The sequence below is a fragment of the Camelina sativa genome, chromosome 1 (assembly GCF_000633955.1).
Source record: "Camelina sativa cultivar DH55 chromosome 1, Cs, whole genome shotgun sequence".
NCBI lineage: Eukaryota > Viridiplantae > Streptophyta > Magnoliopsida > Brassicales > Brassicaceae > Camelina > Camelina sativa.
Window position 1 is genome coordinate 3910121 of NC_025685.1, and position 18960 is coordinate 3929080.

At 37.0% G+C, this 18960-nt stretch overlaps 7 protein-coding genes across 10 annotated transcripts in view; 2 read left to right on the top strand and 5 right to left on the bottom strand.

The window, feature by feature from the left end:
• On the bottom strand, positions 1-526 carry LOC104704093 (pathogen-related protein-like; the record flags this gene model as incomplete). Its single annotated transcript, XM_019243400.1, has 2 exons — positions 227-526; positions 1-132 (listed from the first exon to the last, which is right to left on the bottom strand). Coding segments are annotated over exons 1-2 (417 nt in total), but the record flags the coding sequence as incomplete, so codon positions are not given.
• Positions 2419-3089, bottom strand: LOC109132203 (COBRA-like protein 5). Its single transcript, XM_019243415.1, has 2 exons — positions 2612-3089; positions 2419-2480 (listed from the first exon to the last, which is right to left on the bottom strand). The coding sequence occupies exons 1-2, from the start codon at positions 3087-3089 to the stop codon at positions 2419-2421; spliced, it is 540 nt and encodes a 179-aa protein (XP_019098960.1).
• LOC104759758 (DNA repair protein recA homolog 2, mitochondrial) lies at positions 4485-7002 on the top strand. Of its 3 annotated transcripts, none has more exons than XM_010482662.2 (8): positions 4485-4736; positions 4890-4953; positions 5044-5261; positions 5361-5448; positions 5703-5875; positions 5962-6108; positions 6209-6343; positions 6479-7002. In XM_010482662.2, exons 1-8 carry the CDS (start codon positions 4674-4676, stop codon positions 6758-6760), a joined length of 1170 nt encoding a protein of 389 aa, XP_010480964.1. In that variant the 5' UTR covers positions 4485-4673; the 3' UTR covers positions 6761-7002. The 3 variants fall into 3 exon arrangements, with proteins under 3 accessions (XP_010480964.1, XP_010480995.1, XP_010481043.1); XM_010482693.2 differs by having other exon boundaries at positions 4893-4953; XM_010482741.2 differs by lacking the exon at positions 4485-4736 and having other exon boundaries at positions 4890-4960.
• On the bottom strand, positions 6959-8970 carry LOC104759692 (probable inactive purple acid phosphatase 16). Its single transcript, XM_010482614.2, has 4 exons — positions 8413-8970; positions 7650-8136; positions 7365-7533; positions 6959-7306 (listed from the first exon to the last, which is right to left on the bottom strand). The coding sequence occupies exons 1-4, from the start codon at positions 8681-8683 to the stop codon at positions 7088-7090; spliced, it is 1146 nt and encodes a 381-aa protein (XP_010480916.1). The 5' UTR covers positions 8684-8970; the 3' UTR covers positions 6959-7087.
• Positions 9290-14685, bottom strand: LOC104759909 (folylpolyglutamate synthase). Of its 2 annotated transcripts, none has more exons than XM_010482800.1 (17): positions 14426-14685; positions 13798-13960; positions 13505-13716; positions 13084-13149; positions 12636-12745; positions 12495-12555; positions 12152-12235; positions 11910-11966; positions 11748-11808; positions 11607-11653; positions 11375-11452; positions 10803-10961; positions 10404-10706; positions 10202-10280; positions 9965-10120; positions 9687-9886; positions 9290-9558 (listed from the first exon to the last, which is right to left on the bottom strand). In XM_010482800.1, the coding sequence occupies exons 2-17, from the start codon at positions 13943-13945 to the stop codon at positions 9499-9501; spliced, it is 1881 nt and encodes a 626-aa protein (XP_010481102.1). In that variant the 5' UTR covers positions 13946-13960; positions 14426-14685; the 3' UTR covers positions 9290-9498. The 2 variants fall into 2 exon arrangements, with proteins under 2 accessions (XP_010481102.1, XP_019101004.1); XM_019245459.1 differs by having other exon boundaries at positions 10404-10709.
• Positions 16309-17174, top strand: LOC104759982 (gibberellin-regulated protein 13). Its single transcript, XM_010482918.2, has 4 exons — positions 16309-16461; positions 16541-16615; positions 16714-16747; positions 16828-17174. Exons 1-4 carry the CDS (start codon positions 16390-16392, stop codon positions 17007-17009), a joined length of 363 nt encoding a protein of 120 aa, XP_010481220.1. The 5' UTR covers positions 16309-16389; the 3' UTR covers positions 17010-17174.
• Positions 17043-18960, bottom strand: part of LOC104704101 (kinesin-like protein KIN-7O) — a 9981-nt gene continuing 8063 nt past the window's right edge. Inside the window, exons 27-32 of the mRNA XM_010420239.1 lie at positions 18816-18956; positions 18411-18508; positions 18174-18252; positions 17783-17947; positions 17625-17696; positions 17043-17440 (exon numbers count right to left, since the gene is read on the bottom strand). Of these exons, the coding sequence (XP_010418541.1) occupies positions 17207-17440; positions 17625-17696; positions 17783-17947; positions 18174-18252; positions 18411-18508; positions 18816-18956 (789 nt within the window). The 3' untranslated portion in view covers positions 17043-17206. The remainder of the gene's footprint in view (positions 17441-17624; positions 17697-17782; positions 17948-18173; positions 18253-18410; positions 18509-18815; positions 18957-18960) is intronic.

An 18960-nucleotide genomic window follows, 5' to 3' on the forward strand; every position in this document is an offset into this window, starting at 1 on the left:
TTTCTCTGCAGTGTTGTCTCCAGTGTCTGTGGTTTTGGTCTCTGATATAGGAGGTCCCTTGAGTAGTCCCCCGAACAGTTCTCCTGGATCATAGTAAATCTCAATCTCCTCTGCTCTAAGCGATTCATCAACCTGTAGAGAACCTCTAGAAGTATGTGAATCCGGATGCTAGAGTTTTAACCATTTTAAGATTAGGAGAGACACATATTCATGCTTCAGACATAACCTTTAGAACTCCTAGACCCAGGAACTGAACCATTTCCCCAGTAGGAGCATGACCTTTGAAAGTTCCTTCAAAGTATCCCCAGTGTCTAAACTTGAAGGCGATAACAGGCGGTCTTGAGTACACATAGAGTACTTCCCATGCAAAGCCGCGTGGTAAAGCAGATCTAAAGGCGTCATGTGATGACTCGAAGCTCTCTTCCTCTGGCTTGTAGTACTGAAACTCTTGAGGCAACCTGGAACACTGTACTTGGATACTGAACTCTCGAGTCTCGATCTTATAATACATTTTTTGGCGTTATTTCTCCTCTTGCCGTCTTGCGTTGTTATCAAATTCTGTTTTTGTTTTGTTTCCAAAGGAACCCAAATCTTAAAGCCAAGTTTGTTTTGGTTTTACCCCAATAACTTGATCAAGGTTATTTACTTATTTTATTTTAAATCGTTTAGTATCCTTCCAAAATCTTAATAAAACGCACCAGCAAAAGAGTACCTGAGAAAGAGATGAACGGCCATTTATAATGTTTATAGTAAAGGTATTTTGATTTTTTTTTTAAGTATATGCTACTATTATTTAAAGAAATTTATGTCAACAGACATTTAATACAAATAAATAATACGTTTAGTTTGTATGAAAATAGATATAATTAAATAATGATAGTTTTATACAATTTTTTTTTTTTTTTGAATATGCGTATGCTATCTTTATCTACCATTCAAGATTTTTGTTATGTTACCTCTTCTATTCACAAATTTTGTGATGGTTCCTTTATTTTCCATTCACAAATCAAATACCTGTTTATACCACCTCTGCAAACACCTAGCAATCTGAGGGAGTGAAGATCAAGGCCTCGGGAGATCTGAAACGAAGCTTAAAGAAGAGGGGAGAGGAGAGGTTTTTTCTTTTTTTCTCAGGAACGATTGTCTGTCTGCTATCTCTCTTCTTCTCGTAACATATAATTTCTTATGAGGGATTAAGGGTATGTACTATGTAGAGTCAAACCTCTATAAGCATCACGAAATTATATGTTAATCGTAACATATAATTTCGTGATGCTTATAAAGGTTTGACTTCATCCCTCATCGTCTTCTTAATATTATTGGTGACATTACGATACAAATCAGTTGCCTCCTAAGCCTAACATCTCTCTTGCAGTGGGCCTAGTCATGCTAGACAAATGAAATGTCGAAAGAAAAATGAATAAGAAAAAAAAACTTTGGTAGAACTTCATCATTTTGAGAGATGAAATGTGAATATGTGATGTGGGTTAAGAAGATGTTTTGTAAGGGGGATATGAACCCATATGCATGTATATATATGGTTTGTGATTGTAACAAATCATTACCAACAACAACAAGTTCTTTTTTGTTGTGAAATATATAATTATGAAAGAAACATGAAAGATTTTATTTGTCAAATGACACGCTAAAAAATGTTCAAAGATCATGCAAGTCGTTCAATAGTAAAGTAGGTTTGTGTTAGTTAAGAGGCTTGAAATTATGCGACCGAGCTATCAGAGTAAAGTCTCTCAAAGCTTGAAACAGCTTTGAGATCATAAACAAATTGAACACAATGGGCCAAAGTGATAAAAGTGTTTAGGGACATCTTGGACATCTCGCAGTACCCTAGCTCGCTCCATTCTAACTAATATTTTATTCTTCACTACGTTAACTGGTTTTGTTTTTTCTTCGTAAAACACTTGTTTGTACTAGGTTGTTGTGCTTATCTTGATGTCGAGAATGCAATGTAGTGATGTACCCTTCGATCGATAGCAGCTAGTGTCAACCAAGTGTGAACACACACACATATGTAAGAGCTTATATTAATTATATAACGACATGATTTTGAAGATGCTATGTTATTATTTGTTGAGAAAATGATTAGTGATTAACAGTCCTTATATATAGTTACGTTCGCACCTGTTGGGTCATCTAATTATACGATACAAGCACATATCAAACGTTTATATATGGTAATATATAGTAGTCACATTAATTATGTGAAAACTCCACAGATAAAATATTGCATGATGAATTCAAATAACTTTAAACAACATTCCAACTATACATTCTGCGTAATTAGAAAAAGAAGGAATTGCTCAAAACTAGATACCAAGAAAAAGGAAAAATTTAAAGAAAATGAATAACAGAAAACAAATTAATTAAAACACTACGCAACATCACATAGCTCTTTCGTCTTCAGATCACGCGGGGGACAACTACTCTAAAGAAGGAGGGAACGCAGCTCGTGCTCCACGAATCTAAAAAATAATAAAAGTAACATTAAGTGATTGTAAAAGCTAGCTTAACTGGAGCTACTACGTACAGTTTAAATATATATATATATATATATAAGTGATGTGGCAACCAAAATCATCAATAAAGTACTTACTCAAATCACCAGTGACTCTCTCCACTTTACCACACCAGTATTTCAAGTTTGGTGTGTTCAACTTAACCTTAATTGCCGGGGGATGATGATATTTTAGATTAGCTCGACCAACAGAAATATGGAATGAGAAAGAGCTTTTCTCGAGGTCGCCGGCTTCCTCTTCTCTAAACCAAGGAATCACATCACCCGCTGGTACTATATTTCGCTGGCCGTCGTCGTCGTCGTCATCATCATCATCATCATCAGTTTGTGGCGGTAAGTCCACAATGGTAATCCTATTTATGTCATCACGCGAGTGCATCCAGCCTGGAGGCCCTGGACGCAACGTAGAATTACTGCTCTTAGCACCAAGAGTGCTTAAAAGGATTTCGTTGTCGACCCATAGCCAATTCAATGACCACGGCCCTTGAATGTCCTGATACTTCAAGTAGTTGAAGATTGTGACGTTAGCAGTGTAACTACCACGAGTTTTATTCATGATGTCCCATCTTATTGTGACATTGCCGTCTGGATTCCAATCTGATCGAGAGAGAGAGAGAACCCAATATATAAATTAAAAAGAAAACCAAAACATATATGTACGTAATAATAATTATGATGGCATTGGAATTGTTGATTCTCTATATATAACAATTAACAAGCATATATGATGTGATTCAGATAGAAGTAGAGATCAGAGTTACATACACTTGGGGCTACACAGGCAGGTTTGAGAGAAATCGGAACTATTTTTGTAATATGTATGCAGACTTGCGATACATCTAGGCGGCCAAACAAAATGTCGAGCCAATGAAGCCTCCACCAAAAGCAAGAGAAAGAGAAATTTCGCAGTTGAATTTACACTCCACATTTCGTAAGTTTTTTTTTTTTTTTTAATAACAGGCGGAAACGATATCTTTATTAGGGGTAGGCCTGGGCAAATAAACCGACCCGAAATACCCGAATCTGACCCCGACCTGAAATACCCAAACCTGACCCCGACCCGATTCTCTCTAAATAACCAATAGGTTTTCGTTTTCAAATAACCATAGGTATCACATATTACCGGACCCGAACCCGAGGAACCGAAGATACCTGTTTATTACCCGATAACAATTATACACAATATCCCTAACATTATCACATATGATTTGATTTCATCAAACCGTTTGCCACTTTGCCTTATTCTCCCTCTTCGAATCCTAACCATGTCGAACTTGCCAAATTTTATCCGATTTCAAGAATCTTTTGGTTTTATAAACCAAAACCCTCAAACTGGATCCCCAAAACCTAAGTCCGCTGTTAGCTTCATCTTTGGGTTCTCCGTTTATAGGCAACTAGAAGTCGATCAGATTTTTCGGGGTTTGTGGGTACATTTCAGGTTTTTGTGAATACTTTGGATACATTACAGGTTTCTTAAAGTCAATACCCAAATAACCCGAATCCGATAGGAACCGAACCTGACCCCGACCCGAAATTATATGAACACCTGTTCGGATCCTATATTAGTAAACCCGAAAAACCCGACTCCAAATTACCCGAACCTGAACCCGACCCGAACACCCAAATGCCCAGGCTTAGTTAGGGATCACTCTTTTAGTATATATAATGTTTTTACTTTTGTAAACAGAATTGAAGAAGAAGAAGATCTCTCTTTTAATTCTTCGTAACAAGATTTAAATTAGGTTTAGCAAAATACTCGGAACAATATCTAGGAATTTAGATTTTATCAAAGTTTCATTAAAAAAAACAAAAACAGTATATATCTATATATATATATTCCGGTCCTCGTACCATACCGATACCGATAGATCAGATTAGTAGATATGAACCGATCGGTTAAATACGGTTTGCGATTTTATGTATCTCACTTCGGGTTAAGGTTCGTCTTATTCACTACGCTGCTTTAAGGTCTCTTTGACCATGGCGGAAACTGGAGATCGTTGGTAGTAGAACAGGAGAAGACAACACAACTGTGGAAATTGAAATCAACCAGCGAGTTAAAACCATTCCGACCAAAGAGTTTGAGGAGGAGGAAGAGCCGGGTCTGTTGACACACGCGCCGCCGGAAGAAGAACGGGGCATGGGTCGACTCTCATGGGCAAGTCCGGTTCAGAGATTCCGTTTCTTCTCTTACTTAACTCAGGTTCTCTTCGTCTCTAATGTTGTTGTTCTCAACAATGGCTAGGTTGACTAGTTGATGACTGTAAGAAAAGAAAGATTTGATTTTTCAGATGAAGATACTTAAAAATAACACTTGTGTAGTCTCTCTTGTGTTTACTCTTCTTTTGCTCTGTAGCAGAAGGGAACAAGAAGTGTTTTGCCTTGCTCTGGCTATAGAAATCGGTATCTTTCGTCTCTAGGTAATGAGTAAGTTCCTTTTGTTTTTGTGGTTTCCATGATTGGTTTACTCTGTATCTTCACCTTTACGAGAATGTGTTTCGTTTTGTTAGTTGAAGCTTCAGATTGTGAACTTGATGAAGTTCCAGATGATAGCAAAGTAGCGGAGAAAGACACTGCTCTACATTTAGCATTATCACAGCTTTCGGGTGATTTTGATAAAGGCTCCAAGTTGTCATTGCAGCGGTTTCTCAGAAAAAGGAGAGTTTCTGTGATACCCACTGGTTCCCTTAACCTTGATCTTGCTCTTGGAGTTGGAGGATTGCCAAAGGTTGTTGTTTAATTTAGAGTCTGAGATAGGAGTAGGACTAGCCAAACTAAAACTATTGCACTTAATGAGGTCTCTAAAATGTGTTGGGTTTTTTTTTAGGGAAGAATGGTTGAGGTTTACGGAAAAGAAGCTTCTGGAAAGACAACTCTAGCTCTTCATATCATCAAGGAAGCTCAAAAGCTTGGAGGTATTGTTCTTGAAAATCTTTCATCCTCAACACATTTGTTTGACTAGGAACCTTGGGACTAGTTACTAGAATCCATCTTAAGTTTGGAACACAGATCTTCTAGTTTTCTTTCTTTCTTGTTTCTAGTGCGGTACGCAATATTTGATTTTGGTGAAGTTTATTCTGATTCTTAGCTTGGTGGTTTCCTTTAATGCTTCACTCCGTTAGCTTTTTTTTTTTTTATATTTTATCTGAAAAAAACTTGTTTGTTTCAGGTTATTGTGCTTATCTTGATGCTGAGAATGCCATGGATCCTTCTCTAGCTGAATCAATAGGTGTGAACACGGAGGAGCTTCTGATATCACGACCTGATTCTGCTGAAAAGATGCTAAGTATTGTCGATATGCTAACCAAAAGTGGGTCAGTAGACGTAATTGTGGTTGACAGTGTGAGTTATGAGCTTTTCATTCTTTTCATTTCAATATGTTCATGTATTCTTTCTGCATCTGTTAAAATTAATGGTGGAATTTACAGGTTGCTGCTCTTGCCCCTCAATGTGAACTTGATGTTCCTGTAGGAGAAAGATACAAAGACGCACAATCAAGAATAATGACGCAGGCGCTCAGAAAAATCCACTACTCAATTGGCTATTCTCAGACACTGATCGTTTTTCTTAATCAGGTAAGAGAGATATTATGGTTTATCCTTCGTGGCTTCTTTAGTTGGATCATTTTGATCCACCTTCCAAAGATAAGTTCTCTCTGCTAATTCTGTGATCCAGGTCAGATCACATGTCAAATCAAGCATGCGTTTCCCCCACGCTGAAGAAGTGACTTGTGGAGGAAACGCATTGCCGTTTCACGCAGCTATACGTCTCAAAATGATAAGAACTGGGCTAATAAAGACTGGCAATAAGGTATTGTTAGGGACATTGTTTCCATTGTGTTACTGTAAACTTGGTCTCCCTTGATCTGTAAAAAGGCTGCATATGGCAATCGTTTTTGTTTAAACCTGATATCTTCATCTTCTTTTGATTGCTATGTTTCCTCAGATAAGTGGTCTCAATGTCTGCGTTCAAGTAGTGAAGAATAAACTGGCGCCAGGAAAGAAGAAATCTGAATTGGGAATTCACTTTGGTCATGGTTTCTATGTGGAGAGAGAAGTATTAGAATTGGCTTGTGAGCATGGAGTTATCATAAGAGAAGGAACTAGCTATTTCATCGAAGGCGAGGTCATTGATGGGAAAGACGCAGCTGAGAAGTATCTGGTTGAAAATAAAGAGGTTCTTGATACTGTTGTCGAAATCCTGAGAAACCAGCTTTTCAAGATGTGAGAGAGAGAAGACTGTTTCTGTAGAGCCAAACAAATGTGTATGTTTCGATAGAGCCAAACACCAGTTGAGCTGCTTTTTCATCAACCTCGGCTTCCCTATTAAGCAACGTGTAACTAAAAGGGGGGTCAGAGAAGACATGACAAAGCTAGTTGTTGTTAGATGTTATCATAGGTACTGTTCTTGCTAGAGATTATCATGTGCTGCAGATATTCCTGTTTCATTATAAAGCATTATTTCTTTTTTTTGTCTTGAATCACCTCTAACCCATATTTACCAACAATTCGGCAATATCATCTTCACAAAGTTTGACATATGTAATTAAATAGACTAATCATATGTTAGATTAACTGCACTATGTACAGATCCATCTTCCATCCTAATCCAGGACTTGATACGAAAAGGCATTTCAGTAATCTCCAAAATCCTTGATCCTCTTGGCCAATTTCCGTACCCACCATAGCCCGTGTGTCTAGCAAAGCAAAGCCAGAGCTTATTTTTGTATGGACAGCACCAGTCTAGTCCATGGTTGTGTCCCACAAACACTGCCTGCATACAAAAAATATCAAACTTTATGGTTATTCAAATGTTTGTGTTTAGTTGGTACCTTAACCGAAGATCTGTTCTCAAGAACTTTCATCATCCCATTTTCAGCTTCTTGAGCAGCAACTTTCTCTTTGTTGATTGATCCGACGCATGGTTTTATTATCCATAGCCTGGGAGCTACTTTCTTGTATGCTTTACTAGGTATGTGCCAAAATATCAACTCTGGGATCCTGCACAAAATGTATGGATTAGCGATAGTTCTATGTCCAATACATTTTCTTGTACTAGTGTCAAAAAAATATTGAGTTTTCTTCACCGGAAAAAGCTTTAATGTTTTGATTAATACCTTAAATCGGGATTAAGTCTATTAGACTTGGTTTTAAACCATTCAACTTGAGCATTTGAGATAACCTCCGGGTATGATCCACCGCCCGAATCAAGAAAGTATAGCAATGCCACGGGTGGTTTGGAATGATCCGATGATTCCACGAGAAGGACATAGTTAGATACGCTTGGCCATAGCTCCTTAGGACCAATCATTGAGTGTGAGAGTCCATTGGAAGACTTCATCTCTTCCTGAATCAGTTCCAGCCGCGTTGTTCCTCTAAACGCGCATCCATCATCGGATGCGGGGCAGCAAACAGGAGGGATACCGGAAGAAGAGAACCAATCCAAAGGCCAAACGAAAGAAGCATCATCGTGGTTACCAAAGAGAGTAGACCATGGAATGCCTCGGTCTCTTGTAGGAGAGATTGCTTTGTCCCAAAACAAGCTTGCGTTTTGAATTGCTATGTTGTCAGCCGTTACAACATCTCCCAAGTAGACCACAAAATCTGTTCCATTTCTCCCAGAAATTAAAGAAGCAGTTCTTTCATCAGTTAATGTTAATCTTCACATAATCACATGAATCATGAATGCAGTGTGTGTTCAATCCAATGTAACCAAACCATCCAAAACTCATACCAAAATGTTACATCAGTTTAGTGTTTCACTCTTTCTACGCCAAACAACTCATACCAAAATGTTAAGGTTGTTTTTTTTTTTTAACTTCTTTGAGTAAAACCAAAACTGGTGCACACGGTAAGTCTTAATTAGTGCAAAGACATAACCTGGAGTTTCAGAGTCGAGAACGGTGGACATAACGTTAACGGAGTTAACATCCTGACGAGGACCCCAATCAGTCCACGTGTCTTCACCGAAGTGGAGGTCTGCAAAGATTGCGATCTTGAACGGTGATCCTTCCCGCACCCGAAGATTACTACTACTCCTCGTCGCTGTCGTCGTCGGGATGCTTAGCTCCCATCCTCCTACTCCTACGGCTGATATTAGTGGAAGAGATAGAACGGTGATGATCAGATGATATAACGACCATTTTTTCATCTTGGAATAGTAAGAATATATATAGTAGTATGAATGAGACGATTCAAACTGTATTTAATGAAGTTTAAAGTTTTGATCTTTCTTTCATGTTTCACAACTTTGATAAAGATAAGGCTCCTTCTTGTGTTTGCGACAGAAAATAAATAAATCATTATAAAATTCATCTATATAAGTTTTCTTGGTTTTTGAATTATAAATTCAGCTGAACACAAGAAGAAGAAGAAGAAAATAAAATAATAATTGAACTATGAAACGGGATAGTAGTAATCCTGAAAAAAAAAAAAATTGCCAAATTAGGCTAACCATCTAAATCGATGTAGAGCATATTCAAAGAATATTCAATTATCTCTTTCTCTCTTTCTTTTTCCTTGATAGAAAAGAGGAATCTAGCCAATGTTACGTCTACTTCAATTTCAACTTTCAAGGCACAGGCACTGACATTAATTTCCACTTTTTCCTCGTAAGTCTTAATCTTCTTGTCTTTGTTGTCCACTTTTTGTCTTTTTCCTCGTAGTCTTAATGCTTAAAAATTTGTAAGTTTTGGAATTTTGTATACTATACACTGTTACGGAAAAGAAAATGTAATTTGGAATTAGAGATTGAGAGGAAAAGATAAACTAACACAAAAAATTCTTAAGTGTAACAGAAAAGTACAGCTTAAGAGGAGGAGGGTTCTCATGTTATGTAAACTGGACCAATCAAATGGTAATTATGAGAAGAATAAAAGTGAAAGTATAAAACAACTGTAAGTCTGAGATATGATTACTCTAACGGAGCCCTTTTTTTAGATTTTGTAAAAATAAAAACAAAATTCATCATCTCTTTAGCAATCTGAGCACATCTCCAACAAGATGTAGCGATCCTGTGACCAAAACCTGTTGCATAAACAAACACCATTACAAACCCAACGACTAAGACAACACCAGATAAGTTTTTGTTCTGTTCAAAAATCAGGCTTTCTTTCTTGTCTTTGAAGTGGATACTGAATATAGCTTTGACTTACCTCTAGTTTCAGTGAAGGGTTTCGACGCACGCAGTCTCGTAGCCAGTTTATAGTCAATGGCAATGAAGGCATTACAGCGCTGGAAGTGACGACTTGTGTCCCTGCAGGTCCACTACAATGAGGTGCATCTCCACATAGGAAATCATGAGGTGGTAAGGCTGTTATACCATCGGGTTTCAGTGTATGGTCAAGGGCAGCATCTGATTCAGTCACAGGACATGTGATCAAGTTTAGGCGTGACATCAACAAGTTTTCAAAGAAGCAATACTTAAGCTTACCTGTTCCTTGGATTGATTTAACCCATAGTCTTTGTAGTCTAAATTGCCAAGTCAAATCCTTTCTACGTGTATCCGAAGGAATCGCTGATGCACCCGAAATGACCTTGTTGTAAGTAGACATGCTCGGGACAAAAAGTGCTCTTGAGATATGAGTACCTGAGAGTGTTTCATTCACCAATACGCATCAAGTATTGATAACAAACTCTAAAAACAGAGTACAACTTGTTTTCAGATAACCTGAGGAAGCGCAAGTGGTGACGAGCTTTGGAAGTAAAACTTGAGGGTCTCTCACTTCCATGCAGTTGAACAGAAGAATCTATTAGCACATAAGAACTCTTCACAAGTCAGATCAAAGTATAAAACACGAAAGCCAATTTGCAATACGTTGAATAGAAAAGTAAGTTACAAGATTGCATTGATCAATGTTGGTCATGATTACCTGTTTGGAGACTCTGTTAAAGTCTTTACTATACTCCCCATTTCTCCTGTACCCATTGACAGCAGTCGACAAGCTTTTGTTTCCTGTGACTGCAGCAGAGAACCATCGACCACAAGCCTCCATGCTTTCTGGACTGTGAGCTCCATCCAAGTAAAAGATCAGATCACCGCATGAAGTTTCCGTCGAACCTGACGATCCCTGTGGATCTGAAACTACATCATGAACAACTTGAGCTCTCCCATGAAGACGTGCCGTTGCAAGACCACGACAGAACGCCACGGGAATCTCAGTTTCCTTGCTTCCCTGCTAAAAAAATATCCGCAAGGAACAAATAAGATTCACCAAGTAGAGTCCTTGGAAGTTTTGATGAAGGATTAATGACCAAGAGCAAAACCCAACATTTGGAAATATCTTCTCCCAATTCCCAGTTCTCTGAAGCCAGCATCTTGAAAGAGAAACAGCAAGACCTGCATTTACAAGCTGATGATCCCCAGACAAGCCAAGCGCAACTCCGTCCAACTTTTTAAGGTCAAGAGGCGCTACTACTTCCAGAGGAACCTGTAACGCACGATAAGCAGCATTCAGCATTTCTTCCTTGTAGTTTAGTTATTAATTATAGCATCACTAAATCACAGATGTCAAAAAGACCATTATTTGAAACGTAAACTGTTTTATTTCCAAAACTAAGAATCAAAGACACCAAGGAAACTAAGCTAGAACCCTGGTGGTAAGTTCTGGAGCACCCCACAAACTCTCCCAAACCCAAACCATTTCAAAAATTTGATACCTCTTCCCACATTACTCTCCTAATTATATAGACCCTGGTCAGTGGGCACTAATATACACATGTTGATGTGGCATGAATATTTGATAAACTCTTCTCAACTATAACTTTTTCGAGCTTATACAAATAACTAACCGTTGGAACACCAGCACAAGTGGAATGAAATATAAAAACCTACTATAGTTACCTCAAGATTATTAGCTGTTTTCTGAAGAACTTCCATTGCTTCAGAGAGTTGGGGTACTGTGAAGGCGGGGATTTGAGGCTTTCATTAGCATACAAGAAAACAGAGCAAATCAGAAAACATCTAACATGAAGCTGTCAATGGGAAACTTTGAAACAAATATATTGCATTAAAAAAATTCTGAGACAAAGAAAACCTTTTGAAGAGTAGATAATATAGTTTAGAAGGTTTGTACCTTGAGAATCCCAGCCTTATGCAATGCAATATCAGCTAACGTATTTCCTGTGTAGAATTAGCATTGAGAATCCCGAGTTAGAAGGATGAGGGAGGAGAAACTATATTTTCCTAATGAATTGAAATAAATAGTATCACATACCCAATATATCCATATGGTCCATCCCAAGAGAAGCAATGCCGCAGACGATAGGTTTTTGAATCTGTCGTTTGCATTTTCCGTTTTAATGAAGACAGTTGTCCAACATTGAATAAATATGACTGGAAAAACTCAGGGGACATAAGCTTCTCAAAAAATGCTTACCACATTTGTCGAGTCAAGTTTTCCCCCAAGTCCAACTTCAATGACAGCAACATCAACCTATCAGGAACAACAGTAGTAAGCATCCAGTTTTAGCCAAATACATAAACGTTTCAATGCAATACATAACCGTTTCAATGCAAAGGGAGCTATAGTGAAGTAGCTGATGAGAGAGGAAATACTTTAAGGAGTGTGAAAGTAAACATACATAAGACTTAATTATTAGAATACTACTAATATTATACCTTTTCACAAACAAAAATCTTAAATGCTAATACTGTGAGGAACTGAAAAAGAGGCGGCATGGTAAGACCATCAACAGCTTTCTCCTGAAAATAAGAAGCCCACAATTAGATATCTACATTGTTTAGTAATCTACACTGAGTGTTTTACTCATAGATAACCAATTTTCTACAGAGAGCACTAATAAAAGGATATACAACAATACATTCTACAGATCAAGCGAAAACCTTTACCTTCTCAGTCTACAAAGAACACTTAGAACAGGAAATTGCTATAAAATCAATTCAAAGAGCATGGCTTCTGGTAATTCGTGGCAGAAAGTTAACATCGAAAAGGGTGTTTTACCTTCAGTAACTTCCAACATTCCCAAAAATACTGTAGAAACTTTTCCTCAGATATATCCAAGCTGGGAAAAAAACGAAATAGCATTCAAATCCGTCTCTTGTGTGTTCAAGTAACATTGAAATCAATACATGATGAACTTACCCATCTATTCGGAATCTTTCCCTTACATCAATCAGGTGGGGAGATGTAAACATTCCGGTTCGAAACCCACAATTACGTAAAATTGCCTCACTAAAGACACATGTTGAACCCTGAAATACACAAATACAAAGCCATTAAATCAGTAGCTACGTATGGATATTCGAATCATCAAAATTACTTCCACATAAGTTTTATCATTATGGACCACAGGAATTCCAGAGTTTAGAAAACGGAAAATAGCCTCTTGCATGCTCAGATATGCATTAGATGGTACACACATAGATAGTTACTTCACCGAATGATCTTGGTTTTCTATTAAGTGCTACGTTCTCGAAGTTGGAAACCACATCATCTCACGTAAGTGCTACACTCCTTCTAGTGACTTATTTTTTACAAACTAAATTTCAAATCCTAGGAACTGCATTAGCTAAAGTGAAAAGCAACGTACCTTCCCTTTAGTTCCTGCGACATGAATAACTTTTAATTCTTTTATCTTGTCCTCCAGGTCCAAAATCTGTATTCCTCAGACCAAAACAACAAACACAATTCCCAGTTTTTAATACCATCGAGAAGGAAAGATTACTATAGACAAGAAAAATATGAAAGAAATTTGACTTGAATCACATCACTCCAAATTCTCGATGGCCAGATTGTAACATAGGTCATGTATCTCTAAACAGAGAAATCCCAGAAAAACTCAGTCTTAAGAAAAAACAGCCTGTACTAAACTCCATAATCACTTGCCACAGTTCAGAATGAGTTACACAACATTTATGTCACACAACTTTTTTTGCAAATACTCAACAGTCTTTTTTTATGATTTCAGTTTTATTTCGTTCAAGCTAACGAACTAGTGTTGACTGTATCACCTTGAGATATGCGATGACTTGTTCAAGCTTGTCACGACTTCCACTAGTAGGTGTGCGGTCTCCACGGGTTCGACGAGAAATAAGAGTCGACAGCGCTTCCATGGCATCATCATATGAAGATAAAGCTGGATTATCTGCCATGTCTTCCTTTGAATCCATATCAATGACAGATTTCTCCACAACTTCTATTGATTTGCTAGAGTACCTAAGATCTAGACACGCCAACAGAGCAATATTTCACACCAGCCTCGGGAATGAAACAAGTGTAAGCGTAGTGTGGTGTATATACTTACTATTGTTGAAATAAATACGATCCCTAGTGCCCGAAGGTAAACTATGAAAGCCCCTCTTTGTTTTGGTGAAAAAGGATTTTCTTTTGTCACAGAAGAATGGAACTCCAGGTGCTCCGCACTTAAGAAACCCTTTTGCATAAACGAGCATCAGGGAATCTCAAATCTGCAAACAAAACATGCTTAGATAAGGTAGTAACTAAGTCCGTTCTCTCTTTCCATTGATGCCATTGTTCAATCACATAAGCCTACAAAAGTGTCCCTATTACAAGAATATAGCTCATACCGATTTCAAATACTAGTCACCAGAAATCAATCACTTGAATTGCATCAAAAAGCATAACATAGTTTCTTAAAATCCCGTTCCAAGAGGAGTAGCTAAGCAACTAAGGTGTCTACTTGAAGCATTCATAGTATTCTCAAAGTCTCAACAATGGTGAATCCATAGATAAGAAATCCAATAAAAAAAAAAAAAAAAGGAACACTCATATCTATTCAGCCTCAACCCAGTTTCGAAGCAAGCACACAGAATCGATTGAGGAACACAAATACCTATAAAGTTTCAATCTTTCAGATAGTAGTAATAGCCGAAACCCAAAAGCAGTATAAGAGACGGATAGAGAGAACCAACCATGGGAAAGCTTCAATGGGTAAATCGAGTTCGCGGGTCAATAAAAGTCTTTTGTTCTCGTGTGGCTCTTCTTATTGCAACGTATGTGTATGTATATCAATCAGTTCCAGTAATTGTGGTAATCTGAGGAGAATCTTCTTCTTTTAGCCTTTTAGGGTTTGTGGCGTTGGAGACTGTGTCTCAGCAGCACTCAGCAGCCATTTGCACTCTCCACCACCTTCGTTTTCGAATCATCCGTCACCTTCCTCATCCCAACTTAATTAAAGCCATTCAATTAAATTATTAAATAAATTCTTTCTTTTTGGTTTTGTCTCAAACAATTAATATCAAAAGTAGTTTTGTCAAAAATAACAAAAAAAAAATCCTAATCTCAAGTTTTGCTTAATATATGTAAAAAACTCTATTTTGTTGAATCATGGTAATTACTCTAATAATTATAATATAAATAACTCAAATCAGATGTATAATAAAAAAAAAAAAGTGGTCCATAAAACTCTACACAAATGTTCTTATTATATGAAAATAATCAAATGATGTTAAAAACAACAAAAAAAAAAAAATAGTCAAAATTTAAAGATAATCATGTATTCCAAAATTATACAATTAGGTTAAATTAGCATCGTTCTACTGATAATTAACTGATAACATATGACCTAACTAGAATTAATGGCCTCTTCACTTTGTGGTTGTTACAACTTTTACAAACTATTGTCATTAAAAAAAAAAAGAAGCTGTGTTCCTTGCCTGAAAACAATTCTTGAAGGTTTGAAACAAATAAAATTGTACAAGTCTACCGTGGCAAGTGCACATCTTTGTACATATCTTAAAATCACTGTTAAGTTGTAGTTCAACTCGCATTTTTTTGCTTCTCCATACTCAAAAAAAAATAAATGTTCAAGATGCGATGCTGTCTTTTATAATTCTCTCGTACCTTCTGACAATTGAAACAATTTGGTATATATAGGTCAAGTCGAACGTGGGTACATTACATAACAATATTAATTGGTGTAACTTGTGTAAGTCAGTCAATTGAAAACATTTTGTTACGTAGGTCAAGTAACCGGTTACCGTGCACGTCGTGATGGTAAATACGCCAAGGCTTTCATGAGTTTTAGAGATTGATTTACGGCTCGAAATAAAACCTTTCGGATATCAAAACCAAAAAAAAAAAAAAATGAGAATTGAGAATTGAGAATTGAGAGACGGTACCTATCTTTAAAAGAATTAGAAAAACGTTAATTGCGTTCTAAACCCTCTTAACTTGCAAATACTAGTATACTACGGCTTGGCACTCAAAACACAACGAGGTCACGGGGATGCCTATTGCTTACCGAGGAATTTTTCGAATCCCAAAATTTATCGCCACTTGTGTTTTTCTTTGACGAAATATTTTGTCTCCATGAGTACATTTAAGTTAGAAACAATTCACAAAATGTAAAATAAATATATAAGTTAAATGGGGAAACAAACGGAGTCACGTGAAAGAGATAGGGTTTAGAACGCAGTAGAAACACACATGTGATAAGCTTCGTTTCGTTCGTTATCACAACTTCTTCTCTCTGCTTCACATGCCCAAGATTGGGAATATGAAGTCTATATTTGTGTTACTACTACTACTACACTTTTGGTAAATACCTATTATATACATTAAATATATTTTTAGATACATAATATGATAATATTGGTGTATAATCAGTAGTTAACTATTTTATAATTAATTTAAAAATGTTTATTGATTGGTGTAAAATTTAGACCGTGCAATTGTCAAAGAGAAAATTGTACGTCTTGTGGACATTTATTAATGAATCTTCTAGTTTGCCAAAAATCAGTGACAGGAGAAATATGTTTTCATTAAAAAATTGGAATATATATATACAGGACCCCTATCCTTTGTTCATAATATACTTAGTTGCAAAAAAAAAACATCCTGAGTTCATTACAATCATTTTTGTTTTCAGAAAAAAATGGCAACAAAACTTAGCACCATTGTTTTCTCCATTGTTGTGTTACATCTTCTTCTGTCTGCCCATATGCATGTAAGTATTACTGTATTTGAACACTTTTTTTATTCTTCGCATTCATCTACTTTATTCCATACGTCGTGAGTGTACACAGCCTATACGCTTGGAATCTCCTGCTCCACAACCACAACCACCACAGTCGCAACCATCGCATCACAATAGCTCTCAAGTGAGTTTCTTCGATTGCACACTGCTCAAGTGAGTTTCATGATCATCTACAACAACTTTTTAACATCCTTTGATTAATCTTTTTGTTGATTTTGACAGTACGGTACTACTGAAGGCAGTCTTCAACCCCAAGGTAAACCAATGACTAGTCTAGTTTTCAATGAATCTTTGTACTGAATGAGAAACTAAATCCTCTATCTCGCCAAATATCAGAGTGTGGGCCTAGGTGTGGAGATAGATGCTCGAATACACAATACAAGAAGCCATGTTTATTCTTCTGCAACAAATGTTGTACCAAGTGCTTGTGTGTACCTCCAGGTACTTATGGTAACAAGCAAGTATGTCCTTGCTACAACAACTGGAAGACTCAGACCGGTGGACCAAAATGCCCTTAATATCTCCTCTTAATTACTTCGGCACAACCTCCATGTACTTTGTTAATCTATCCATTATAATTTATATATGTATTGGACTCTTGCATAATCACATCACTTCTCTGTGATTATGCCAAGAATCACTTAAGAAGTTTACAGCTTTAAAATACATTTACTAGCCGTGAATCAACTACTTAAGAATTAAGCTGTTTTTAACTTCACCGCTTTGTTCTTGAAGAAGCAGAAAGTTGCTTCTTGAGGTCGACCACTTCGAGTGCTTTTGATGCTAACTTCTCCTTTAGCTTTGTAGATGCTTCCTCGAACTTCCTGTTCATAAGTTCTATTTCTTGCACAGACTGTTTGTGCCTTAGACATATTGCATCTAAGCGTGCTTGCGTCCCTCTGAGTCTCATTTTTAGCTTTGCCTTCTCCTTGTTTTCTGCAGCTGCATCCTGCAATCAGATACAGCAAAAGTATGGTTAAAATATCTAAATGGTTATATCGGGAAAGTTAGAACTAACGCTCTCAATCTAGAAGGATTCTCTTGTTAAACTACAATGTTCCTCTTTTGGAGGAAAAGATAAATCTCAATCAATGAACAAAAAAAAAAAGTTCAGAAATGTCACTTGGCATTACCTTAAACGGATTGGCTTCTTGGCTTGAGATTCTGGGAGTCAGTTCTTCAGTTAGATTTTTTGCATTTTCAATCTGGAGGCAGTAATAAGGTTTTCGTGAGAATGAATGGTTACTTATATATCTGTAATTGAGTAGAGTCAGTGTGCTGTAAACCAAACCTGCGAACAATTTGATGAAGCAAATTCCTTACTCAACTCCTCTATGCGAGATAACAAACCCTGGCGCTCACTTGTGGCATAATTCAGCTCTCTCCGAAGTGTATCCGACATTTCGCAAGCCCGTTGCACTTCGGACTTTAGAGAGTCGATATCAGAATTGAGAACCTGCAGGTGCACATATAAATTTTCTGTGTAAAGCTTTGCATCTTTAACATAACAAATTAGCAAGTAATGCCTTCTAGGTTTTAACCGGCATACCAAAAGTATAAATACCATAACCAGAAGTCAAGTACATTACGTTACAAGTATAGTTTTCTCACTGAGAAAAGTAATACAACCTCTGCGTCAGTCGGACGTTGAGAGAGAAAACCTTTTGCGAAATAATTCTTACCTCTTGAGTTTGCTTACTCACAGCATCAACTGATCGAAGTTCATCACTCAATCTATCAATCTCCAGAGACTTCTCCATGCTACAGGGGAACACAAAATACTGAAGTCAGAGGAGATATAGCATCAACTAGAGAAATACAGATCAACCAAGTGCCAGAAAGCTTAACAAGAATTTTCTTCAGAGAGTGAAGAAGATAAAATCTTAACTTTCTAAAGTACGAGAAACAAAAGTACAGACCTGCATTCTTTTTCCAGCTTTGCATTCTCCTCAGAACATCTAAGTCTATCAGCAAGAGTTACACATTCAAGTCGACAAGATTCCAGCTGCTTCTTTGCCTAAAGATAGTAGGAGATATAGAACTTAACAGAGCATGATGAACATATAGTATATGTAGAGAAAGGATTAGAAACAAATTAATTTTTGGTCGTCCCTAGTCCCTACAAAGAGTGAGGATATTTACGCAGAACTTCTCATGGTAATTCCAAATTCACCGTTCTAAATTATAGATCCAAACAGATAGGATAAGCTACTCCTACGAATAATAAATAAGTTGATAGTTCTAAAGGGTGACATCCAAAATGATGCTGCAAGAAAATTTTGGTTGTTAGTCTCACTATAATAGATTCCTTGTTTGGAACATACCTCTGACATTTCTTTTGATAGTGACTCAATTTGTATATTATATAATCTGATCTTTTCCTCCATGGCCTCTGTCAAAGCTTTTTCTTTCGAGCTCCATATTGCTTTCTCCTCCTCCATTTCCAAAAGCGAGTTTGCCAGGTGCTAA